General features: G+C 39.8%; 3 protein-coding genes across 4 annotated transcripts in view; 2 read left to right on the top strand and 1 right to left on the bottom strand.

Moving 5' to 3' along the window:
* Positions 1-3,397, bottom strand: part of exo1 (exonuclease 1) — an 89,597-nt gene extending 86,200 nt beyond the window's left edge. The window contains exons 1-3 of the mRNA XM_050070684.1: positions 3,288-3,397; positions 1,343-1,543; positions 244-363 (exon numbers count right to left, since the gene is read on the bottom strand). Coding sequence (XP_049926641.1) covers positions 244-363; positions 1,343-1,503 — 281 coding nt within the window. The 5' untranslated portion in view covers positions 1,504-1,543; positions 3,288-3,397. The remainder of the gene's footprint in view (positions 1-243; positions 364-1,342; positions 1,544-3,287) is intronic.
* Positions 1-27,935, top strand: part of borcs7 (BLOC-1 related complex subunit 7) — a 1,032,483-nt gene that overhangs the window by 220,341 nt on the left and 784,207 nt on the right. The gene's annotated exons all lie outside the window — the stretch shown is intronic.
* Positions 7,526-27,935, top strand: part of fam98a (family with sequence similarity 98 member A) — a 34,822-nt gene continuing 14,412 nt past the window's right edge. The window contains exons 1-4 of the mRNA XM_050070709.1: positions 7,526-7,690; positions 9,278-9,426; positions 20,882-21,016; positions 23,000-23,181. Of these exons, the coding sequence (XP_049926666.1) occupies positions 7,653-7,690; positions 9,278-9,426; positions 20,882-21,016; positions 23,000-23,181 (504 nt within the window). The 5' untranslated portion in view covers positions 7,526-7,652. The remainder of the gene's footprint in view (positions 7,691-9,277; positions 9,427-20,881; positions 21,017-22,999; positions 23,182-27,935) is intronic.

A 27,935-nucleotide genomic window follows, 5' to 3' on the forward strand; every position in this document is an offset into this window, starting at 1 on the left:
CACTTTTTCACACAGGGCCATGTAGCTTTGGATTTTTTTCTTCCTCATTAATAAACCCCTTCATTTAAAAACTGCATTTTGTGTTTACTTGTGTTATCTTTGACTAATGTTTAAATTTGTTTGATGATCTGAAACATTTAAGTGCGGAAAACATACAAAAAAGTAAGAAATCAGGAAGGGGGCAAACACTTTTTCACACCACTGTATGTGTGGTGCATCCATACAGTCAAGGTTAATACTCACTCTCTGCGAGCCTTTTCCACTTCTTGTTTTGAAGGCAGATTGCGTCCGTCAAACACCAGAACTGGTTTGATACTGAAGGTCAACAGCATGTCCACATATTTCATACAGTACCACACGTACCTAAGATGGGATACATTAAAAAATGCCAATATCAGTTCTACACACTACAGTCAATCCTCATTACAAGATTACTGTTAGAGCCAGTTATACAATAGAGAAGTAGTTGTACATCATTTTGCAGTATTTGATTTGCTAAGGTCAAGCACTTCAATAGTTCATTGAAGTATGCTTCATTAGGACAGTGTTAATTTGGCTGATAAAAACTTTGACATACATTTTTCGTCAACGATGTTTTTACCATGACAAAAACAAGACGATGACAAGCTGAGAATAGATCTTAATAAAAACTAAGACGAAATCTGTTTCATTTTTTTTGATGAGACGAAACTTGACAAAAATGATATTGGTGGACTATCAGACACTGAAAGCTGAAAACTGCTGTGCTCAAATGCCAGCCAAAAAACTCACACCTGAGCAGCTTCAGATGTTGGTGCGAGTTAGTGAGCTGTAATTCAGCTGTTGCAGATTATGAAAGAATTCATGCTTTAATTAAGTTATTTTCCTGCTTCTTAGCAGTGAGATGGATGAGTCAGGGTTTACAATGAATCTGGGTACAAATCCTAGTTGTCTCAGATAAGTTATTTGTGGTGTCAAAGTTTTTGAGAGCAATAGAGAGATGTTGAGCTGCTCAAATGATGATCAGTGTGTGCACGTAAATCACCCCCTAAACCTGTCACACACTGCTGAAGAAATGACAGTTTGTAAGTGTGTAGAAATTATTTGTAGTGGTAGAAAAAAATTGTCTAAATTACATTTTTATACAACCTGTCACCTTGATTCTAATTTCTGATACCTGAATTAGCGTCAGTGGATTAGTTTAGAGATAAACTAACAGAAAACATAATGACTAAAAGTTGACTAAAACGTTTTGAACTTTTGTTGACTAAAACTATGCTAAAACTATGAAGGATAAAAAATTGACTAAATTGTGACTAAAGCTAATTAGTATAGTAATTAATTAGAGTAATAAAATGCTTACTGATCAGTTGGTTCTCCTTTAGCGAGCTTCTCCGCACATGAAAATGCTCCTTTATGCAGCCAACAATATGTGTCCACAGCCACAGTCTGGCCTTTGTATTTTTTCACATTGACAGGCTCTGCAGCATCTTTGATGAACTGCAGCAATCCAGAGATTCCCATCGTCAGCTGCTGATTTTAGCCACACTGTTTGTTTCTGAAACTGTAAGAGAAATAATAATAATAAACACAACTTCTCACACTTTGGATGAGGAAAGGTATACCCACAACACAAAACAGCTACACACAGGAGCTCAATTTCCATATATGCTAAGAATGTTGACATTGCAGATTTGTTGCTGTTGTTGATGTTTACCATCATGGCTCTAGGATGACAGAGCCTTTTCTGTGCAGCCCCTCAGCTGTGGGACACTGACAGGAAAACAGGCAGCAAAAAGCAGTTTTCTTTGATAGCATAGCACGTGCAACATATAGACCGACGTCGCACTGTAGACTAATTAACAGACAGATTAAACAGAATAGCAGCTCTGTGTCTCTCTTTTAGTGTTGCTGGAGAACTTGAGTGAGTGAGTGAGTGAGTGAGTGAGTGAGTGAGTGAGTGAGGCGAAGCTGTGCAGAGTTTGAGAGAGGAGAGATGCACACTGGTATGCGTTATGTAACACAACTTGACCCTATATTCATATAGACAGTGTTGTCTTAATTTATATCTTGCTTGAAAATATATTGATTTATTGTACATAGTCATTATATCACCCAGCTCTAATGGGGTATTTATCCATAGCCAATGTGCCAGTGCCAGTAGATGTCAGTCAGCATGCCCATCAATTTGGACAAGCAGGCAAGAGTCCAACACAGAAGCAAGGCAATTTACTACTGAGGAGGGGTCAGCAACAAAGCTTAATTTAGCCACCTAAAAAAAAAGTCCCACCTATTATTAACATTATCAGTTTAAGTGTATGCAACATTGAGAGTATTTTCACCACTTTACCTTATCATCAGACAGCCAGTTTTAACAGGGATGCGGTTAGTGTCTTCAGTTACCTATCTATGCTCTTGTCAAAGCCACAACATTTAAAAGATATACAGATATACAGTTATTTTAGCTCGCTTACATTACATGCAGATGCTGCTAGTCTACCACTGTTTCAGTCCGTTCGGTAGTTTGTGTTATTGTGTGACTTTGTTGAATCTAAACAAGCATTTTAAACGCCAAAGTCATAAAACAACACACACAAATTAACTGTTCAAGGCAGTGATAGACCAGCAGCTCTTGTGTTCAGCAATGATAAATCACTATTTTCTCAACGGAGTCTGGCTTTGAATACAGCTATAGAACTGCTTCATTTTCCAGCTGGAAATCACTAACATCAAGGTAACGCAATAAATATGTTCTGCATATAGCGTATACGTTGGCCGATATTGATTTTTTTAGGTAGGACATTTTAAGGTGGCTAAAATATGTTTTGTTGCTGACCCCTCCACAGCAGTAGATTGCTCAGCTTCTATGTCAGACTCCAGCCTGCTTATCCAAACTGGGGACATCTACTGCATACAATATACTGTCTATGGAAAACCTCATATAACGTTAACCCCAGTTCAAAAAAGGAACTATCCCTTTAACGAAGGTAACGTTAATGTAACCTTAACGTTAGTTATCCGTTAAAGTTATTTCCTTCTGTCCTCATCCACCAAAATCTGTTTGGGGAACATATGTGCGCCAAATTTAACATAAAATCTCAAAAAGTATACATGCCATCGAGTTATGTCATATGGCATGTGTATGTTTGTTAATAAGCAAGTCAACATTAAGTTGGAATATGTAATATGGATTTTTTTTAACTTAACGACGTGGATCGTTTCTTCGCTTACATACTCGTAACGGTGGTGGCAAATGACGTCCATGTAACGTTAGACTACAATAAGTCAAAGATGACACACACACTTACCTAGACAACACGCAGGGACAATATACTGTCAAATTCAGTAAATGTCTCTTTCCTGTGACTTTTATCCACACAACACTATAGCTGGAGCGAGTTTAGTTTTAGCGGCAAACGAAGGAATTCAGTAAGAGCTTCTGCTATTGGCCAGATGGACCGAGAGGGCGGGATGAACCAATAATACCTAACTGCAGCCACTGCTACCAAAAGGGGTGCGCTCCAAAACATGACCGCTACAGCACGTTAAGGTGTTGCTGTGTGCGCTACCTGTTTCTTGTTTACTGTGGTACAACTCAGCCTCAACAACAACTCCCACACTACCTGCTCCTATGGTGGCCATCACCTGTCAGAGATTAGTGACATACTGCTGCCTCTCCATGCGCTACATGTACAGCCAGTGTCCCCACCCTCGCTTTTATGAAATGCGGTACGCCGGTGCTTATGCCAAGCCTGCCAGCAGAAAGGCATGCGTACAGCTCGGGCAGTACGTCATTAGGCTCGTTCGAGATGAACTGCGCCTCGCCTGAAAAGTAGACGAGAGCAGGCGGCCGCCGCGGGGGCGGTGACAAAAAACCGCGGTGAAGTCGGACAGTTTCCCGACAGTTTCCAGCAGCCTTCAGTCCGTACAGGAAGTCACAGACACACTTGCATCCTGTCTGGAATTATGTCAATTCATTAAAAAGTTGTTTTCAGTCTCCAGTTGTTTTAATTATGATAGATTAATTTATTAAAATGCTTTACAGGTGATCTGTAGTTTATGTTCATGGTTTAACCTCCATTTGACATGAATTCTCCTGTAAATCAGCATCATATCACTTTGACCTGTCCCCTCAACTACACAGGCTGAATAAACTGTGTTTGACTATAAGGTTCATATTTTCAGAGGAAAAATAATACAAGACAACAGCTTTCATTAAGGCTCAGTCAGATACAGCCAGGGCTTCACATCTGTACAGATGTTAGTTTAAGAATCCTCACATCCCACTGACCACAAGTCTCTGTGTTGCTAAATACTTCAATAATTAAAAAAGTCCAGTGTTAACATACAGTAGACTCTGTATAGTTTATGATGAATGTATTCAGTCTCTGACAACTAGCCTAAACTTCACCATCAGTCACACAACATGTTTTCTGTTCACAGAATAAACCTTCAGATCAGACAAATACAATCTTAATCTCTAAAATTCAACACAAATGAGTAGTTTATCTAAAACGTCATATTGTTGAGTGGACATCTTAACCAATCAGCTGTTAGATCAGGTGAGAGCCAGGCGGTGCAGTCGGTGGAGAGCAACTGCAGCACCTGGCTCTAAAACCTGCGGCCGCCTCGCTTTCGCAATTTTATCACCGTCCACTTTTGTAATACGTTAGAGCAAGTCGGGATGAAGTGGGACACAAAACTAACTGCCATTGTGCGCCGATCTCCGGTGATCGAATCTGCGCAGGCCTGGCTCATCTCGAACGAGCCCAGTTTTTGGGTGGCAGCCATATTGGATTTTCCCTCCATGGTCATGCCAATATGCAACATCCCGATATCCAGATGTCTTCTACATATATTAAGCTACATTATGTACCAACTTTGGATCTTTTGTTACAAACTGAACTTGTTGTCTTGATTTTATGAGCTATGGCGCCCCACTATCTTGACAGTTTGGTTTGTACTGTTTGATTTCCAGCTGATTTTATCATTTTTGTCACCCCAAGAAATTTGATTTGATTAAGTCTTTCAATGTTTAGCCTGATCTCTTTCAATGTTTTATCATTCTCACCACAGACGTACAGGGGTCAACCTCCAATTTAAACCTTTTCATAACAAACACAGCTGTTGGGTAATCTTATAAATAGTCTTAAAATACATTTCTTTAGCCTAACTTTTGAGGAAACAGGCCACTTAATACACTTTACCCATAAGGTTTTTATAATGCTTTATTAACATATTATCAATCATACAAAAAACATACAATACATACCAGACAATATGAGACATACTTAACATACAAGACATACAAAACATAGGGGTATCAAAACAATAATTGATTAATAATAACCAGTCAATCAAAATCTTCAAGTCTTTGCAGATGTCAATGGTTTTGGCTGCTTTGATGTTCTTCAGTCCTTTTAATGTTCCAATGTAGTGTTTCAGTTCAATCTTGAACTGTTGGATCCGTGGTTTCCGGTCTGACCATCTACATTTGTGAATGAAGAATTTTACAAATAAAATACACAGGTTTAATAGGAACAGTTTCTTACAATCAATTCTGTCTTCTTTAGAAAAATAAAAAAAGAATGTCCTTCAAGTCAAGGTCGATAGAATGATCAGTCAGCATCCTAAAATAAAATTCCACATCAAACCAAAATATCCTGACACTGGGGCACTCATAAAATAAATGACAAACAGTTTCCTCCTCCATTTTACACAACACACAGTTTTTGTCTATGTTTATGTATCTTGAAATCAGTTTGTTGACTGGATAAATTGAATGCAAATTTTTTAAAGAAACTTCCCTAACTTTATTGGTGACACAATACTTCTTATTAATCAGCCAAGCTGACTCTCAATGAATATATTGAAATTTAGAGTCCCAGAATGCCCTAGCAGATGAAATTGCCGTCTCTTGGCAGAGACCCCGAATATGATGATTGTTGCACATTCTGTCTGTGAAGTGTATACCCCCCAGCATTATGTTAGAAGTGAACTGTGCATTAATACCTTAGGTGCTACATCCCTGTAATAGTCTCAAGAGTCCAGAGGGTATAGCGTCAAAGACAATTGCATATTCCTTAGGTGTAATAGGAATTCCATATGTGCTAAGAAAATCAGTATATGACAGTAAAACTCCGTCATTGTTTAGTAGTTGTGTCACCAACAAAATATCATTTTTAACCAAACTATCAATATATAAGGATTTGTTTTTGTATTTAATATATTTATTATTCCAAATTAAACATTTGTGAGGAGAAAAGTTGTGTTTGTATGTAATTATCCAGGATAAAAGAACTTGTTTGTGGAAACTAGATAACTGAATTGGAATTTTGTCAATATTAAAGTCACATTGTAAGAGGAAATCTATGCCATCTATTCTATCAAAGATTAAATTTATAATGGTGTACCACATTTTATTCTTCCCTTAAATATAATGTTTTAACCATTTTACCTTTAATGTTATGTTTGATGTACTGAAATCACGGACATTAAGACCACCGTTGGAGGAGGACTTGCATAAAACACTCTGTTTTAGATAGTGAGGTCTGTTTCTGCAGATGAAGTTGAAGAGTTTCGAATAATTTTTTTTGATTAAAGCAAGAGGAACGTTCAATACCATAGCTGTATAAATAAGCTGTGACAAACCTTCACCTTTTGATAATAATATATGGCCATTCAAAGATAGATCACGCAACAGCCAGCTATCAAACTTTTTCTGTATTTTTTCGATTAATGGGTTAAAATTCAAAGCCACTCTATCCACCTGGTTTTTACAGACTTTAATACCCAAGTAAGATACCACATCTTTTACAGGAATACCACATATTTCAGCTAAGTCACCCGGCCTATCTTTTAAAGGGAAAATATTGCACTTCTTGATATTTAGTTTTAATCCAGAGACCAAGGAAAAACTGCCAAGGCAGTCCACAGCCTTCTTAACTTCACCTTTGTTCTGCAAGAAGATGGTGGTATCGTCTGCTAGTTGACAGCATTTTAATTCTTCTCTGGCTATTCTAATGCCTTTGAAAGGATCTTTTTTAATATGAAGAGTCATTGTTTGCATGACTAACAAAAACAGAAAAGGAGCAATTGGATCCCCTTGTTTAATTTCTCTCTCTATACTAAATCTGGGTGTGGTCCCATTTGGTAATTTAACTGAACTATTACTGCCTTCATATAATGTTCGAATTACACGTTTGAAAAAGCTTCCAAAGACAAAAAAATCTAGAGTGTTGAAGAGGAAGCTGTGCTCCACAGTCTCAAATGCCTTATAATAATCTATAAATAAAATATAACTTTCATCATCAGTTAGGTCACTATAATCAACAAGATCTAGAATTAGACGAATATTATTAGATATAGGTCTTCCTTTCATGAAACCAGACTGACATTCATCCACTACTGAATCAAGACATAACTTAAGTCTTTGAGATAACAGATGAGTTTTGCTGTCTTTTATTATGACAGTGATGTAAGCTGCATCCTGTTTTTTTTTTTTTACATATTCCGGTCCGGTAGATGGCGGTATGCATCTAAAAGCTGCTATTGCAATCGATCAAAACGCACTGAAGAAGAATAATAAGTAAAACGTGTATCAGCTGAGCTGGCTAATGTGAAAACTCTGTTTGAAAGGACGTGATTTTAGAGCAGAACCAGAGATTACTGGGATGGAGAATGACATTCTTGTCTCTCTTGAAGATTTAGGGTAAGTTTAAAAAATGGCCGCCGCTGTATGAAGATGGTGTGCGAAAGCTGACATTCCATTAACCAGTCTCTTCTGTTTTAGCAGCGCATTAACGTTACAATGGAGCTTGCTTTAGGCAAACGGTGAATTTGCTGTTGTTTGGTTAACGTTAGCCTGACGTTGGTGGGTGTTTTTTATTGCTAGGGCTGTTAATATGAACCGTATCCGTGTATGTACCGGTATTAATAGACCAAAGACTGATTTTGCATGTCGTGCCACAAGCTGCGTCAGCAGAGGCTGCCCCTTCATATCAGGACAGCTCCAACACATTCCTCTCTTTTAACCAATTCCAGACCCACTCTAAAAATACACCATTAAATGCTTCTTGACTAGTTTCGTCACTATGCTGAAATATCCTGTAGCTTCTCCTCCCGAACCTATTTCTGTGCAGAAAGTACGTTCATTTAGGGACTGTTCTCTACTTATCAGTGGAGGGGGTGGCTCGGGTGTGAATTTTTTTTTTTTTGTGTATGTGTTTTGTTTTGTTTTCTGATGTCGACCCTTCCCGAAGCTACATACATTTTTCTACCAGCTGCTCTTAGTGACTTGGAGAAAATGCATGACACTTCCTCAACCATAAGTAGGCCCTAACAATTTTTTTCTATATTTACACCACATATAGGTATTGGAGCCAGTGCAAAAAGCAAATGGGACAGGACTGATAGTTATCACCAAAAGAAAGCTAATTTCTAAGTAGGGTTGCAGCGGTATACTGGTTATACACCGTGATATGAAAATTGATGTGTATTATAACATGTACATTCGCTAATCTACAATATTGAAAACGATGCAACTAGACAGAGAATCTCACCATATTTTAGTTATTTTCGAAAGGGAAACTTTTTACACATCCCTCCAATAAAAAAAAGTTTTAGTTATGTTAATAAAACATTTGTTCAACCAAAGGTAACCTTTCTGTTAACCTTTAACGGTTATTCTGCCTGATAATAATGATAATAATTCTGTAGTATCGTGATACTGTGAAACTGCTATATTTTCTGAGACAGTCAGTGTACAGTGAAAATCCCATACTGTTGCAACCTTATTTCTGGAGCAAAATGCAAATCTTCCTTACAAATCATTTCATTATCAGACAAGTTTTTTTTTACAGTTTCTGCCAATGATAATTGGTGTGACAATATAAAAAAACAAAACAAACAAATAAAACTTGCCAGGTTTGGGGTTCACTGGGTACTTAAAAGAAAAAAATACAACCATTTCAAGTTGTATGTCCTTATCTTACCCAAAGTAAAAAAACAAAACAAAAACACAAGTCCCTCCCCAGTGCTTTAATAAAAAATGTAACATGCCTGCCCTGTTTGGCAGCGCCCTCTCCCCTTCATAAGTAATGAACAGTCCCTAAGTTTCACTTTCTGAACTAAACAGTGAAGACTTCAGTAAATAACCAGTTTTCAGAGTGGAGTTTGGTGGTAATGAGAGTCAAACCTGGCTCTGCTCATTGAACTAAACCTCGGTATTATTACTGCTGTGCTGTACTGATGAGGGAAGCTAAGAGTTGTGCATGTGTTCATGTGTGTGTCACTTTAGGTACCAAGGCCCTCTGTTGGAGGAAGGAGCTCTGGATGGTGCTGTGAGCGGAGGAGCAGCTTCATCTGAGTTCACTAAGCTTTGTGCCTGGATCATCTCAGAGCTGAGACTCTACTGCAAGCTAGAGGAGAATGTCCACGCCACTAACTGTAAGACATATTCATCACTGTTCAGTAAAGATGCTCCTGGTGCAGAATTAATAGAACATGGGCTTGGGTTGTATGTAATTTTTCATACCTTCATACTAGAGGTGGATGATAGGGCCCCAAAATAATACCACGATATTTCAGGGTATTTTTGTGATAACAACAGTCTTGATGATATGACAAATTAGTAAAAAAAAATTTTTTTATTTACACCCACCCACAATAGCAACTCGTACAATGTCAAGAAAAGTAATATTCTCACATCCATTTTCCTTCTCATTTCTTTCGGTCACGGAACTTAGACTTTTTTTGTCAGTTTGTTCTGTTTTGGTTGGTATGCTTTTTAATACATTATTGTTTTGTGTCTTTGTCATTCCAATTTTGCCACATGAAGCACTTTGGGCTGCATGTTTGTAGGAAAGGTGCTATATAAATAAAGTTGAGTTGAGTTGATTGCCTCATTAACTCGCACTTAAACTAAGTGCAAGTGCAAATAAAACTCACCCAAAGCGTCTTGGTTACTCTTATCACTCATCCAGTTACTTAGTGCACTGTTCTAACAAAAATAAAATAAAAAACTGAAATAAAAATAAACCCTTAATTCACTGAGTAAGATGTAGAAAACATGCTTGCAATCCACTGTGCGCTGGATGGGTGTGGAAATACAGGTTCCATGACACACGCAGGCTGCTTAAGCAGCCAGTGTGGCCCAGGCGTTATTTCTCCATCACTCTGTGTCTCGGTGTCTTTACGGTGTCTTTAAGCTCAGCTGCCTACCCCACCAGTAGAGACCGGAGACTGACCTCTGGTGGTGTGTGACTGACTTTAATAGCGAGAGGAGTGCCTGTATTTATGACAGTATTAAAAATTGTACCGTGGGGATTTTTGAATACCCTGGTATATCATAATACTACCATACTGCCCAAGTCTAATAGAACATAATGAATGGTGACAGAACAGTTGGACAGCAAATTATATTTTTTTTCTTCTCTTCCAAGCTGAAGGTTGATGACAATGGCAAAGACATGAAAAGTGAAATATATACTTCAGTCTATAACTACAGTCATTAGGTTAGATTACTAAGCTTTTAACTTATGGTAGAAGGGGGAAAATCTACATTTGGACATTTTCAATCACTGACTTCTTTTACACGGACATGAATAATTAGGGGCCGTGCAGCCTAACCGGCAGGACCCTATTGTTTTGCTGCATGTTCTTCTTCTTCTTCTTCCGAGGAAATCATACTTCCCATGCACAAAAAATCACCAAACTTTGCACAACGGTGCCTCTAAAGTTCAAAATTTTGAAAATTCACAACAAATCAACCATATGTGCTACAGATTTGCAACTTTCACCAAAATGTAGCCCCAATACTGAAGAAACTTTTGTACACTTAAACCTATTGCAAATTATGAAATCCATTACTCTGTTTGTATTAAACCTATCTCCTCCCACAATTTTTGCTCAATTGACACCAAACTTGCTACAGAGCATCTTCAGACTGTCCTACACAAACGATCCACACAAATTTTGGATTCATCGAAAATTGAGCCTACAGTGCATCAAAATGTTTGACTGTAAACGGTATTGTAAACATATACTTGCAAATTCTTGCTGAATACATTTTCAATGTTCATTAAAAAAATGACAAAATTACAGCATTTTGAATTTTGCTCTCATGCGAACAATTGGAGTCAATGCAAAAATGGCATTTTTAAACATCAGTTTTTCACTTATGGAGCCAATAAATCATTGTTAAAAACAAATTACCAACATTTCCATGCTGTCTAGATGCAATTTGTGTATTTTCGGACTTTTGTCTTAATAACTGAATTTTTGACAGCCATTTGAAATCTGCCTTTACACACTAACAGCTGCTGTCTTGCACACAGGTGACTGGCTTAGTCAATTTGTGAAGCTACATGTGACATTTCTGTTTGCCAGTTAGCTCAGTGAGACAGAGAAAGGTTCTTGGTGTTGAAGATTGTGAGTTCAAGCCTCAGCTCGTGCAACATTTCCATATGAGAAATCTACCTAAACTTTTCATAAAGGTCCAGTCCCATGCCAGATGTCCTCAACTGGAAACACAAGACAATAGTCCTGATGGTGGCGCTACAGCAAGCCTCTAAATGTCAAAACTTTGAAAATTCATAACAAATCAACCATATGTGCTACAGCTTTGGAACTTTCACTTTGAAATTTGTTTTTCCATGGCATGGATGGCTACTGTCTGGCACCCTCATGCTTGGCTTAGTCAATTTGTGAAGCCACACATGAACTGTCACTTGCCAAAGCTCAGTGAGATAGAAGACGGACCTCAGTCTCATAAGTTGTGAGTTCAAGCCTCAGCTAAGCAAATATTCTAATGTGAAAGTCCTATGTTCAGGCATCATGCTATGTGGATTAGAGACTACCAAGGTTAAAGTAATTATGATCCAGGCAGTTTTGCGGAGACACAAATACTCTTTATCAACACTTTTCCCTGTTATCCCTTGTCTCTTTTCCCTGTTTATGTGGCTTAGCTATCAGTCAATATGCAGAGTCTATCCAATAGCTACTTTTACATTTTAAAAAATGTTTTCTTCTTTGTCACCATGGATAATGTTTAGCTTTAAGCTAGATCAGGCCAGTTTGTTCATAATTGCTAGCAGTTAATGTTATTCTTACTTTCTTGTTCTTGAGTTTTTTCTTTCCTTTGTATATTGAGTCTGATCACCTCAGCCACTCATCCACAATTTGAAGGGCATGCCATAATTATATGATGTAGCTTCTATGTTGTGATATGCTTTGTTTTAGTGTGTGTGTTGCTCAGAATTGCCTAATTTTGCCTAAAATTGCCCGGCCCTGACCATTGCTGTGCAGCAGCTATAATTTGTTTATGAGTTTTTTCCCGGTTATGATCATATTCAGGATATAATGTTTACATGAGGACAGAGGAATCCTTGTAATATTGATAAATACTAGTAAATGTTTACTGATTTCTGCAGTCTTTTTGTGCAGGTGCTGTGATATTTACATAAAGAAACCAACTTAAATTTTTTTCTCTTCTTCGATCGGCAACAGCTGTCCGCTCTGAGCCCATCCACTGTCACCTTCTGTTAGTCAGGACCGAAAATTGAAAAACCCTTCAGAAAATAACATAGTAGGCATTTTGAGGAAAAGTACTTCATATGTTGTTTTTATATGATTTTTATGTGCTGAATCCATTTCTGCCATATGCCGAGCTCTAGCGGTCACCGTTCAGTCATAAATGAGTAATTTGCATAATAAGCGAATTAATTATGCCAAATACTGGAAATGGGTATAATTTTGCTTCTTGTTAACTTATAAAGGTGATGTAAGTGTACATGACCATGTTTGTGACATCCAGGAATTCATCCATTACCATGTTGCAGTTATGACACCTTTCCTTATTAGCATAAATTGCATAAATTATGTAAAAATTAGTTAAAAAACAGGAAATCTTTACATGTATTTACTTTAAACAACTAATAAAGATGATCTTACATAGTTTAAGTCTAAGTTAGAAAGTCCACAAGTTAATCTGTCATAAATAAATATTTTCTTCATATTGCAAAAGTTGTAAAAGTGTATTAATTAATTAATTTATATTTTTTTATGATAATAATAATTATACAAGTATGACAATAAAAGCCATTTATATAGTTTTGATACATTTATTAAATGCACATCAAAACATCAAAAACCAAAAATGTGGGTGGTAACAAGCCAATGTGTCACTGTAGTTTCTACACTTGCAAGATGCAGTACATGGGTTAGGCTTGCAGCCGCATTGGGCTGTCTTGCACCCAGTAGTGCAGGCACAAGTAATTAGCTCCATACAGGCTTCTGGAACTGGAGGCAATGACATGAGTTGAGGTACAAGCACATTGTTGTCAATCTTCCATCCCATTTTTTCAGCGGGTGGTAGAACTGGATGCTGCAAGTGGGCCTGTCGCCAGACCAAAGCCTGGAAGTGTGAACGCTGAATGTGAAAATAGAGAGAATCTTTGGTTGGCGGTAGTCTCTCTATTGTCATGCCCTTAATAAACATGCTTGATCGAAAATCATTGATGTTGTCAGCATTCATCGCGCCATACAATTTGCAGAAAAAAACCTGTGATTGTGTGATCATCGAGGTCAGGACCTTCACCAAGATCCTTAAGCAGATGGCTATGCTTTACGAACACATCCCAGCATGTCTTCTTTGTATGGCCTTAAATGTATGACTTTGAGTCACTCCCAGTAAGAGCATGGAAGCCTGGGAGCAGCTTGAGGACATGTTCTTCCATCTGCAGCTTTTCCACGATTTCATGAACTGGGATGTACTTTCTTGCCTTAGCTGTACCTGCTTTCATCTAGATTCGTTGGCATGGCATCATGTGGAAGTAAGCAGTCAGCAGTATTAAGACATCAGTGTCTCTTGCAGAGACAACAATGGTTGCTGCACTGCTTCTAATGCAGTGCAGAACAATTCTTGTGTCTGCTTCTTCGTGTTTAGCTTCCAAGCTGTCAGTGTCAAGTGTTGGGTCAGAAGCTTCGGCTCTTTCATCATTGCTGAAGCCACCTGCAGCAACAATGGTCTTGTTGGCTGGCGCTTTTAGAATCAGCTGTTGTGAGAGAAAACGAGCAAGGCCCGCCTTGTTGTCCTGGTGAGCAATGAAGTTTTCCCACTTTTCAGGAAGCGGCAAATCTCTGCTTGTAACTGGTCTCCTGATTGCCCCTGAACCTCTTCCACGCCATTTCCGTGCTCCACCTTTGATTGAATGTTTTTGGTAGCGATCGAACAGGACATCAGTTCGCTGAAACTGTGCTCCACTTTGAAGAATAGATTCAACAAACACATCTGCTAAGTCTCCAAACGTTTTTGCTGCTTGTGGTTTGCCAATGGCAATGACCAGAGCTTGACCATCAATGACAAGCATTGGTTCGTCCTGTAGGTCTCTGGCTTCAAGGTGATTAGGGCATGAAATATCTGCAGTCAACATCTTGACAAGTATTGCCTTTGAACCTGTACGAAGCTGCCCATTTACTTCTGCCAAAGACAGAGGTACTACGAACAGTTCATGTGTCATTATGTTATTGAGGTTGACTGGGCGCTGTAAGATGTTTCTGTCTGCCTTGACAGTTTTTGCCTTCCCAGTTTTGGGGACTGACTGTTGCACTTCAAACAGTGAAGTGAAATACTTGTTCTGTGTAAGTTTGTCCCTGAAAGTGACTTCTCTCCTCACACGGCATCAGCCTCTCTCGACAAATGCATCCAACTGATCTTTCAACAGGTCATCTTCAATTTCCTGGGTAGCCATGTCTTTGTTTGCAATGTTTTGCAGTGTCTGGGGCAGGCTAGCTGAAAAAACACCAAATCTCTGCAAAACTGTGAGCAAAGCGTCTTCATCTTTGGAGTCCCGTTTCATTCTGCCTTGAGTGCTTTCATTGTGGATGCCGTCATCACCTGTTCCCAGACCAAAGGCCACTTTGGTGTCATGGCCAAGTTTGGTTCTGAGGTTGAAAGACAGAGCCCACCTGCTGAGAGCTGAAGATGTCTTTGTGATTCCAATGATGCCTCCTCTAGGGCTGTACCCAAATATTCGGATATTCGAATATTCGTTTCTATGGGTAGGTATTCGTTATGAAAATTTGGTATTCGATATTCGTTTTTTTATTTACTTTTTTTTTATTATTATTATTATTATTATTTTATTTTTTTTATTTTTATTTTTTTTACATTTTTTTTTGGTGCTAAATGTAGTCTTTTTGTTGTTGGTAAATGTAGGTTATCAATAAAAATCAAAACTTTTAAATTGCATTGTTAAAAATGTGAAAATATAGTATCGCCTACCAACGGAGCTTGTGCACGGCAGGCTTGAGCGCATCCGTCTGAGGCTGTGGATCAATGCCAAGTTTTACCACTTTATCACAATTCCCTCTAACTTGTAGCTGTTTTTTTGTTATCTTTTGAATTTAATATGAATTATGGAACCGTTTTTGTCAACGTTTGTTTCCCCCGTTTTGTACAATAAATTATTGTTTAAAGTTTCAACAAGTTTCTTTTGGAGTGCGCGACACAAGTGTGTTTTGAAAACGGCCGCGGACTGTCACCTGCTCAACGCATCACTACCTTCGGATGCCATGACAGTAATAGCCAATAATGTCAAAATATCATTTACAGACCGATTTAAAAGACGATCACTGCTGCCCGACCCGCAGGTCCGTTTGCGGGTCCCGCGGGTTACGGGTTGACCCGTGCATCACTACTCAGCTCAGTCTATAAATGCTGTACACAACAGTAAGGCTATAGACTTTATATTCTATTCAGGCCGGCAGAACCAGCAGCGCATCGGCTCTAGAGTGCACGGCACTGCTGATTAACCATTTTATTGCAGCACAGAGTGTCTGCCAGCAACCAATTACTTGCAGAGGCTTCCTACAACTTGTTTCAGCGGTTCCGATTTAATCAGAAGACAAATTAAACAGGATGACTAGCCAATGTGAAAATCAAAAGAAAGCATAGAATAATGTACTGAAGGAGACTGTTGTGCCATCACATTTTTTTGTGGTTTGAGAGCAAAGTTTCGGTCGCTGCTGTGCAAAACTCGCAAGGAGTCTTTGAAAGGAGCCGAGCCTGGCGTAAAACCGGAGAGAGCAGGCACAGCACGGCCACAGCCCGTCATTGTTGTTTTAACAATGTGCAAATTTACGTTATCGAGTATGCAAATGAGGTCATAAAAACAACTGAAAACACACGTTGAAACCAGGTTGAAACCCCACACATTCACCGAACAAGAGTTACGTAACTTGAGTGCAGCAGCACGCCGCAGTACGCCTAGGTGATCACATGATCTCTCACTGGCACCTTCCCGGCAGGTTAGCCTGCTGCTAAACAAACATTAACGAGACAACATAGCGACACCGCCCACGGATGCTCCAGCAGCTTCGGAAGACGTGGGTCAACTGTAGTGATAGGTCCCAGCCTGTCAGGCTAAAGTTCGCAGTACCGGAAGACCGTCTACGGAGCTACCTAGCCTAGCCACAGTTAGCTGAACGAAGCGGCAACATGGCACAGTTTCAAGTCTCCCCGCCGGAAAAGTTCACCTTCAAGGTTGAAGACTGGCCTAAATGGATTAAACGCTTCGACAGATTCCGCATTGCTTCTGGATTGGAGACGCAAGCAGAAGAGAATCGCAGGAATGTGATCTTTGAGAGAGCAAAGTTTAATCAGCGGCATCAAGAAACGGGCGAGACGGCCGACAGTTTCATTACGGCGCTGCACTGCCTGGCGGAGCACTGCGGTTACGGGGCTCTACATGATGAGATGGTGAGGGACAGGCTTGTGGTGAGTCTGCGGGACAAACACCTATCTGAACAGTTGCAAATGGACCCGGAATTGACGCTACAAAAGGCCGTCACCAGAGTCAAACAGAGAGAGCAGGTAAAAAAGCAGCAAGAAATGTTAAGAACATTTTTCCATTAATATCATCCATGAGAAACAATTAATGAGCTATAACTCAGGCTGTTAAAAACACATATTTAAAAGAATATCGTCTAATTATCGTTATCTTCAAAATCCCCCAAAATATCGAGATATTATTTTTTGTCCATATCGCACACCCCTACCCTCAACCCATGCTTCCAACAGTCCAGATGATTGGACGTGCTTGCCTATGACTGACATGAATTTCATGGCAGTATGAAGGCCCCCCAATGTGACGAGGCAGTCCATGTAGTCAGCATTTGCCCACTTCAGCTTCATCAACTTACAGAACAATGCCTCATCCACTGTGATAACAACATAATGCTGCCCAAGTTTTCTTGCCACGTGTTTGCATCTCAGCACAACTGTATTCAGTGTATCTAGGTCATGGGCAGGTGCTTGGATAATGGGCATATAACCAATGCTTGTCATTTCAGGTGACATTTCACTGTGATTACGATTGAAGTTTGTCCAGCCTTCCTTCATGTGTCCTTGATCCTGACGTTTGAAAAAGAATGCCATGTCTTTGGCGGTAGATTTTACAGTTGATCCATTCTCATTTGAGTTTTTGAACCACTCCTCCTTGGTATTTTCTGTGGATTTTGGACAGGCCTTTCCTTCTGTAACTCTGGCTGGAACAAGCATCTCCATTACCATAGGAACCTGAAGGCTTTCCTTTTTTGATGGCTTCAAATCCTTAATCATCATGTCGCCTTCTTGACCACGTTGCCAGCCTGCCATCTGTGTTGCATGGAAGGTGTTCTTGCCATCAAGTGTTGAATCATTTATGTCAATGTTGTCTCATGTAAAATGTGTAAATCTTCCATACACAAAGTTAGGTGGAGTCACTGCTCCAGTTTCTGGATCCATGGCTTGTAGTGTTTTCTCTGCCATAGCGGTGTCAACCTGCAGCAAGCTGTGGTAGCTGATGATGTGTCCTGCATTGTGAAACAGTTTCACCAGTTCCTTTGATCGCGTTGCTTGGTGCAATGTACTTGCTAGCCCCATATGCTTGGGTGTCCAATGTTTCCCTCCTGTCACGTTGTAGACAAGATCTTGTGCCAAGCTTAGAACTCTTGTCTGAGTATAAGCTTCCTCCCTCTCCAATGTGATGTCTTCTTCATCATTTGGAATTTGTTCCAACAGACTGAGGCCACCAAACATCAAGGAGATGAACATGAAAACACTTTCAGGAACACATGCTATCATTTCTTCTTCACTGACAACTAATCCAGTGTACTTGGAGTGTGCCAATATGTCTTCTCTTAATTTCAGAGCTACATGAACCATCGCTCTGAATCCCTCATCAGACTGATATATAGGGATTGCACAAGACTCTTCTTCCTCTGACATGACATCTGAAAATGGCACATGTACAAATTTCTTGGGAACAAGCAACACATTTTTGTTAGGTACAGCGTTGAAGTCATATGAATCCTGTGCATATACTTGAAGTTTTTCTTTGAATGTAGATCTCCTGCTTCTAAATGATGCTGGAACTTCAACATTGGCCTTTTGTGCTAATTCACGGTATCTGTTCCAAACCTCAGACAGTTCAAGTACATGTCCCTTCTTTGCTGATGTCCTCATCTCAATAACAAGCCATTCCATTGCCAGATCTGTTTTTTCAGAACTTTCTTTTGTCTTTGTGGCATTTCGCTTGAACTTCTTGTAGCAGTTTGGGTGGTATTTCCCTTCTGCTGTGATAAGGTCACTAATACCTGCTAGTCGCACATGGGCCTCTTGGTCGTACTTGGACAACTCCAGTATCTCATCACTCATCTTAAATGTAGTGACAGATGATACTAATTCTTTCCCTCTTGTGTCTTGGCAGAAAATGCAAAGATCCCAATTGACAGATTTTGTTGAGCTCCGCAGCATAGTAGTTGATGTGTTTTGTTCACAGCTTTGTTGTCTGGATGTCTGAATTTTCTCTTGTAATCTTCCAATTTTATCTTTACTTGTGAATGATGAATAACATGACTTGTGCCACCACAGCTGATCAACATCTGTTGATGATATTTCCTTGATTCAATCAATTACAGTTCTGTTGCCACAGTCGCACAGTTTGTGTCTCGTCTCTGAAGCAGATTTTAATGCCTCAAGTCCCTTTATTAACTTATCACTTGTACTCTCTTGACAGATGAGACATTCTCCTAAATCTGGGGAACGGCCAGTCTTCTTGAGACTTACAGCAGCTTCCATGATCAGGCCTTTATGTTCCCCTGAAACACAAATTAAATGTACTCGCTTTAAAATGATACAGCTTATTTATAGTTTTCCTATTTGATGATTGAATGTTGACTTACACTTTTTGTGATAGGTGATCTAAAGTGGGTACACTACAGCATTTTGAAGAGATTATTTTCTACAATGTAATTCAAACTATTCCAGACATTTCGAAAGAATTATCTGTCATCCTCACACCTTTCCTTCCTTCCTTCCTTGTCTCCCTCCCTCAGCTTGTTCCTTATCCAGTCTTAAGTGAGGGGATTTTAACTGAAAGGACAAAACAGGGATAGATTATGCATTTGGCTTACTTTATATTGCAAATATAGCTAATCTCAGTTTAGTTTTTATTACAGATTGTATAATGCTACTAAAAATAATTTGGTTTATTGAACTTGAGATATATCGATGAAATTGTTTCATAGCAATTTAAGTCATTGTCATAAATGGAGCATGATCTGTTTGATAAAAAAAAATCTATCTGAAGAAACATGTGACACAACCACCATTGCAACAAAAATACTAGACCATCTTACTTTTTAAAGACATTTACCTTAGGATGCCAAACACATCAAATATCCAATCAGTTAATGTTAACTGTAGATTTGAATTATTAAGCTAAACACATGCATCCAGTATTTATGCCAGCTAGGGTGACTTGCTAAAATTTGTGGACATTTAAATGACCTCATTGAATTGCATTTGTTTTAAAATAAACACATGAATCAATCCATTAAGCTAACGTTAGCTAGATGCATTTGAGCTGTACCACAAAATTTCAAAATTAACTAATTGACCAACATTTTCAACAATAATAACAAGAATAACCTTATCAAGTTTAAAGTTTACTTACATGAAAATGGGTGGAAGTCCAAGACACCAACAAAGTTGGAGTAAATGTTCTTTCAGCATCATACCTGTTTGCCACTCCACTAGCTGCCTAGAGCCCTGCCCCTATTTTCGTGGGGGCTGAGCGATTTAAAACTAACAGTTACAGAACATTTCTTATGTCTGGGACATTTCTTACATTTATTTGTGAAAAACACTCTGCCGGGTCACACCAGAAAGTGGCACAGCAAAAATTCATTTGCTTGAAAATTTTTTGAAGTTACAGCCTTGACTATGTCTTTCTGTCTCAACCACACACAGTTCATACTGAGCTAGCGTAACGTTATTCCTGAAAACAGCTGCTCTACTCTTCTAACACTTTCCCCCACACCAGGGCCAGACTGTCGCTGTCACCATGTAGGTGGATAAAGGTCTGCAGCCTCTTTCATTACTGAAAGGCAAAACTCTGTTTCTTTATCACTCCGGAAGTGACATGCTGCTGCTGCTGCTGCTGCCATTGTTTGTGTTTCTGTTAAGTCACTTGGATGAAGCCACACCGCGCAGATAGTCGATGGTGTTCAGTAAATGGGAGAAGGTGTAAACATGTAACAGTGTCCTGGTTTCTTTTGGAGTTCTTCAGCTAGCATTTGGGTTTCTAATAAATTGGATAAGGTCTTATCCAGGTTTTTGAAAACAGGATTTGGTGTTTACATGGTAAGACTCATAAACAGGGCACTCTAAAAACCCAATCATGAACAGGTTAGTCACATCCATGTTAACACACTCATTGCTGTCACAAATTTAGCAGTGAGTTTCTGTTTGACATCTGCCAGGTTGTTGCTAACACAACTACTGTAACTGTCTTTTTGATTGGACTGGGTATGTGTGAGATTTAATTGTTTGGTGTGTGTGTCGTTATACCCTTCCCAGGTCCGAGTGAGGCAGAGGGCTTCCAGCTGGAGATGAGCGGCCTGCTGTCAGAGCTTTCCTGTCCATACTCAGTCCTCACCAGTGGAGACATCACCCAGAGGTTCCTCAAAAGGACAGACTGCCTGCTGCTCCTCAGTATGATCACAGCTCTTTAAACATCTCATTTTAAAAAGCAACCTGAAATTATATAATGAAAAATAGCAGTACTGCTTTAACCTTGGGTTAAAGTCTGTTCCACTTTATGTGAACTGTTTTACCACACCCAGCTGTGATAAAATGTTGCTCAGTCATATACATGCAGTCATATGTAAGGCTCTGCACAGCCACACAGGTGCTTACAGGTGTTCTGGCTGATTAAAGCTCTGCTCTGGTGGAAGCTGGATGGAGCTATGCTCTAATTACGAGCCTGACATCACCAGACTAAATTGCAGATGTTAGTGAATCTGGAACCTTTAAGTCCATTGTCAATTTCCAAATAATCTTATCAACAGTCATAGACCAAAATGTTTCCGGATACAATTGGACAGACCAACAACCAATTAGAGCAATGAAACGTGACGTAGCACTATGTAAACAGACTACAGCGGGCAGAGCTGTGAGGGTGTAGCATCAATATGTCTGTAAATGAGTGTTACTGTATTTGCCTTTAGAATTTGATACAGCGTTGGAGGCAGGCCCCCTTTCCATTCCTTTGAAAGCTGCTCAGTGGCACACGAAGCCACTGAGCACTGTTCTATTCAAGTGTGCCAGTGCTTCACTTTCCTGGTGATGCTTTTGGCGTTCTCTGATTCAGCAGTATTTGAGTACTATAGAGCAGTGTTGGGATGCTTGAGTGCTTCATTAATACCTACAGTAGGTGGCAGTCGACACACCCTCAGTTTGGAGAAGCAGTCTGCAGTATCTGCACAGAAGCTATGCAATGTGCTGCTCTGGAGGGAGGTAGCAGTAAAACACATTTTAGACTAAAAAATTTAAGCGTATGTATCTACGGTGTATGTAAAATATTTCTACTGTGTTACCTTGTCGTCAGGCAGCCCTTTCTGATAGAGAACTGAAGCTGTTATATCCATTAATGATTTCTTTTAAAAGCCACAAAAAATAATTTTGCCTCACACAGAGCACAGGAGTTGCTGGCTATGATTGCCTCAGTCTGTTAGTTTTCTGTTATTTTGTGAATCTGAACTAACTCTTTTAAACCCCAAACTCAGCTTCCATGGAACTGCTCAGACTGCAGACACCTGACCGGATTTTCTGTATGCCTTAATGAACACAGCTGAAATTCAAAACCCTTAATTCAATTTCTGTTTTGTACCTCTTCACCGGCAATAGCCGTGACAGGAAGCATTTATGATTTTAAGTTGTCTGTCCATTATACATCTGTCCCATTCTCATGAACGCAGTATTGCAGGAACACCTTAAGGGAATTTCTTTGGCACAAACGTCCACTTGGACTAAACAATGAACTGATTAGTTTTTGTTGACCAAATGTCAAGTCACTTTGACCATGCAATCATCTAATTCTCATGAACACTATAACTCAGGAAGGCCTTGAGGGAATTTCCTCAAATGTGGCACAAATGTCCACTTGAACTCAAGAATGAACAAATTAGAATTTGGTGGTTGAAGGTCACTGTGACCTCCCAAAACATGTTTTTGCCATAAGGACTCAAGAATTCTTACACTGATCATAAAAAAAATCACACAAATTTCGGTTAGTGATGACTTTTTATATTCAAAATGTCAAAGGTCATCTGTACTGTGGCAAAAACACTTTTCTGGTCATCATATCTCAGAAACAGAGGGAGAGACATTTGGTCAGATACTGAATTAGTAACATAATCTTAGGCGTCTGCCTTGTAACTGTGCTGATTGTATAGCTCTTCTGTGCTGCCGGGGGGAAGATATGTGTGAAGCATCCATGTTTTCACAGACATGGATGTAAGAGAAACTTAACAGGTTTGCGGAGGCATGGAACCACAGGGTGGTAATTCTAGTTTGTTATTCTTTTGTGCCAAGGCAATTTGTTCAGCAAGATTTTTCACTTTCTGAGTTCGTCTTATTTAACTTGAGATAGTATTGATATTGCTTTAAATGAAACCAGTACAATTTTTCTCTCAGCCTTTCTGGTGTCTGAGTTGGAGGCGTCGAGGATGATTCTGGTCAATAAGCCTGAAAAGAAGAGCCAGGAGTCAGGCAGCCCCGTGTTCCAGGAACTGAAGGGCATCTGCATGGCACTGGGCATGTCCAAGCCTCCAGCTAACATAACCATGTTCCAGTTCTTCAGTGGGATTGAAAAGAAGGTCAGTTGATCTGGTGCCACGGTAAATTCTTAGGTTAAACCTGCATTTCAAGCTGCCCACTCGTTGCATTCCAAACAATAGCTACCAATAAAAACACAGTGAAATAAGACAAATGTGTCCCCTACCACTGAATCTGTGGATTGTTTCACCTACCTTCAAGAGCTGCAAACCTGACACATCCTTTTTAAAATTAGGCTGAAAACGCACTGCTGTCACTGTAAGCGCATCAAGTGCCGCCCCTCACACCGATAGGAAGTGTCACGCTGCAGTGTGTCAACAGATGACCACACACAATTATTACTACGGTTATAAAAGATCTGTACTGCTTTTACTTGCATTAGCTTGAAACCATGTATGGACAGCCATTAATGAAACCTGATTCTTCACCTGAAGAGCTGATTTCCAGAACTTTGGCGCACCAGAAAATATCTGTTTTGCCATAGTCTTTATAATGACGGGATCGTGGGTCATATAGCTCAGAATGTTTCTTAACAAGTAGTCTGTCCTCAACCATTCTATGACACAAACAAGACACAGCAAAGCAAGATGTGAGGAGTGGAGTGGAGTGGAGTGGAGTGGAGTGGAGTGGAGTGGAGTGGAGTGGAGTGGAGTGGAGTGGAGTGGAGTGGAGTGGCGTGGCGTGGCGTGGCGTGGCGTGGCGTGGCGTGGCGTGGCGTGGCGTGGCGTGGCGTGGCGTGGCGTGGCGAGGGGAGGGGAGCAGAGAGGAAGAGCTGCTACAGGAGCTGGGATGCACAAACAGAAGATAAAAATGTGTTTTTCAGGGGTGGCAAGGCTTGCAATAGGACCGTGGTGTTAAGTAGGGATGCACAATCTGTATCAGGCCATGAGATTATTGGCTGACAATAGGGAGGTTTTTATTATTATTTATTATTTGGATAATAAAATTATATCTAATAAACAGAACAGACAGCACAGAGCGAAATTGCTTTTTTTGTCTTAACTGGTGCAGCATCTACACTGCTAATAAACACAGAGGAGAAGAAGAAGAGCATGCACAGCATGGTGACTAGGGAGCCAAACGGACGTTGGACGTTTTTCACAGTTGTAGAGGAAGACAACACGATTGTGCCAGGGGTCAGATGCAGCGCTGAAGTACCATCTCCTGAGCCGCTGCCTTACTGGCAAACAGTCAGTTCAATGTCTGCCAGTCTAGCTGCTGTTTAGCTCCAGCTAACGCAGCAGCAACAGTTAACATTCAACACCAAGCTGTTAAACGGTTCCAACAAACTCAAACCGCGTAATGGTTCTGTCATAAACCCTTTTTAAAAAAAAAAATGTAGGTAACGTTCGCCATGTGAGTAAAAACCGTGAGTAACTGTTAGGTAATGCAGTGTGATGTTGTTTAGCCCGTTAATAACTGATAGGTAACATTAGCCATGTGAGGCTAACAGTTAGCCCTGTCACTGTCTACAGGCGTACTGCGGGGGGCGCTACTGTCTCATGTAGGGCTGAAACAATTCCTTGAGTAACTTGAATAATTCAATTACTAAAAAAAACTTTGTTAAATTCAGTACAGCTATATAGCGCACTGAGTTTCTCGTAAATGTTTATTTCTGTTAGACAGTACATCAACTCACAATAGGTTGGATGACACTATCATTGCTTGAGAGCATCTGGCACTATGCAGTTTCGGAGTTCGGTTAGGAACCCGGACACAAAAAGGACTACAAAATTTGGCTGCTTTACGGCATACGTCATATCCCCCTCCTCTCTTTAGAGTAGCGTAGCCGAACCGAGGTGAACGAAGTTAGACGTGGTTGTCATGGCTGAAGCGACAAAGAAAAGGAAGTGAAGGTGTTGTCCGAGGAGACAAAGAAATGAAAACTGGAGAGCGATAAAACAAGAGCTTGAACAAGGGTTAATATTGGCCCGGCTTCCATAAGCTGGCGAGAGCTGAAAGAGGAGGAGGGATGCCCGACCGATGGTGACTTGGCGCTGTTACTGCTGTTACCCTCTACTTAGGAGACTCACTGTCTGCAGGTCGGCTTCCTCAGGTACATGTTAAGGCCCTGACACACCAAGCCGACAGTCGGCCATCAGTGAGCGTCTGTCGGCCTAGTTTTTGCGGTGTGTCCCGCACCGTCAGCCCTTCGGTGTTGCCGTTGGCGGCTTTTCGGCCGATTGAGCATGTTGAATTGGCAGCGGACCTAGTCGGTGAAAGAGATCACTCTGATTGGCTGTTTAGGATTTATTCCCTCGCCCCTGTAGTGAGTGAATCTGCCTGTAGTGAAACCGGAGCTAACCGAATCCAAACGGAGAGCTGGGGCTAGCTGGGAGCTACTTTTGGAGACTTTAGGGACCACGAGTAACCCTGCATTCTTAGAGCGCAGTGTTCTGATGGGATTATATGACACTATGAGCTCTCTAAGATATGACGGAGCCTGACCATTGAGAGCTTTATAAGTTAACAGTAGGATTTTAAATTCAATTCTGGATTTTACAGGGAGCTAGTGCAGAGAAGCTAAAATATGAGAAATATGATCTTGTTTCTTAGTTCCTGTTAGTACACGTATTGCTGCGTTCTGAATTAGCTGGAGAGTTTTTAAAGACTTATTAGAGCAACCTGATAATAGGGAGTTACAGTAATCCAGCCTAGAGGTAACAAAAGCGTGGACCAATTTTTCTTCATCTTTTCGGGTCAGGATGGACCTAATTTTCGCAATATTACACAGATGAAAAAATGCAGTCAGTGAGATTTGTTTTAAATGAGAATTAAAAGACAAATCTTGGTCAAATATTACTCTGAAGTTTTTTACGGTAGTGCTAGAGGCCAGAGCAATGCCATCTAGAGAAACTATGTCATCAGATAAAGAGTCTCTGAGTTGTTTGGGGCCAAGAACAATAACTTCAGTTTTGCCTGAATTTAACATCAGGAAATTGGTGCTCATCCAGGTTTTTATGTTTTTAAGGCAATTATGAAGTTTAGTAAATTGATTAGTTTCTTCTGGCTTCATCGATAAATACAATTGTGTATCATCCACATAACAATGGAAATTTACAGAGTGATTTCTAATGATGTTACCTAAAGGAAGCATATAGAGTGAATAGGATTGGTCCGAGCACAGAACCTTGTGGAACTCCAAAACAAACTTTAGTATGTAAGGATGATTCATCGTGAACATTAACAAACTAAAAACGATCAGATGAATAAGATTTAAACCAGCTCAGTGCAGAACCTTTTAGGCCAATTAAATGTTCCAGTCTCTGTAGCAGAATTTGATGGTCAATTGTGTCAAATGCTGCACTGTTTTAGGAGAGGTTTAATTACAGCTGCCTTAAAAGACTGTGGTACATAGCCTGTTAATAAAGATATATTGATCATGTCTAATAAGTGAGTGTTAACTAAAGGTAAAACCTCCTTAAGTAGCCTAGTTCGGATGGGGTCTAAGAGACGTTGATGATTTAGATGAGGAAATCACTGTGGTCAGTTGTTGAGGAGAAATCGGGGAGGAGCAATCTAAATGTATATTATGTCTTACAGCTGTGTTTGAGGGCGGATAGGTACTATCTGCGGACAGGAGGTCATGAATTTTGCCTCTAATAGTTAGAATTTTGTCATCAAAAAAGCTCATAAAATCATTACTGCTAAGGGCTAAAGGAATACAAGGCTCAATAGAGCTGTGACTCTCAGTCAGCCTGGCTACCGTGCTGAAAAGAAACCTGGGGTTGTTCTTATTTTCTTCTATTAAAGCTGAGTGATAGTTTGCTCTGGCATTGCGGAGGCCCCTCTTACACGTTTTGGGACGGTCTGCCCAGACTAAACGAGATTCTTCCAGTTTGGGTAATCGCCAATTCCTTTCAAATTTTCGCGATATTTGGTTTAACTTGCGGGTTTCAGAGTTATACCAAGGAGCGAACTTCCTTTGCTTTGTTGACTTCTTTTTAAGAGGTGCTACGGAGTCAAGTGTTGTTCGCAGCGAGCCTATGGCACTATCGACAAGATAATCAGTTCGGGAGAGTTTAAAGTCGGTACGGGAAATTTAAGGAAATGATTCCTTCATCGTTAAATTTAACGATGAAGGAATCATTTCCTTAAATTTTGCGACAGCACTATCTGATAAACATCTAGTATAGTAACTGTTGCAGAGTGGTGTGTAATCGAGTAAAAAGAAATCAAAAGTAATCAATTAATGATCCGATAGCGAGGGATTCTGTGGAAAGACTTTTAGGTTATCAATTTCAATTCCATACGTCAGAACTAGATCGAGGGTATGGTTAAAACCATAGACATATATACGTAGACGCCGTATCGAGCGCTGAGCCGTACGTCAACATCGCCGTCATATTGGATGTGGCAAGGCTGTGCTGTAAACTAATACAAGTAAATGGACTTAATTTCATAAAGCGTCTTTCTATAAAGAAATATACGTTAATGCCTCTCATTTATTCATTCACACACGCACTAATATACTTGGGAAACAGTTAGGCACCAAAAACAATATATTTGAACTTCTCAGATGGCTAAGATAAGAACTTTATTGATCCCACACAGGAGTGATTCACGTTACATCAGCTATAGAGAACAAGGTAGTGCCGAAACACATATGTATATGTATATATATATATATATATATATATATATATATATATATATATACGTGTGTGTGTGTGTATATATGTGTATATATATATATGTATATGTATATGTATATGTATATATCTATATATATGTATATATATATATACAGTGGTGTGAAAAAGTGTTTGCCCCCTTCCTGATTTCTTACTTTTTT

The sequence above is a fragment of the Epinephelus moara genome, chromosome 19, assembly GCF_006386435.1.
Source record: "Epinephelus moara isolate mb chromosome 19, YSFRI_EMoa_1.0, whole genome shotgun sequence".
Lineage (NCBI taxonomy): Eukaryota > Metazoa > Chordata > Actinopteri > Perciformes > Serranidae > Epinephelus > Epinephelus moara.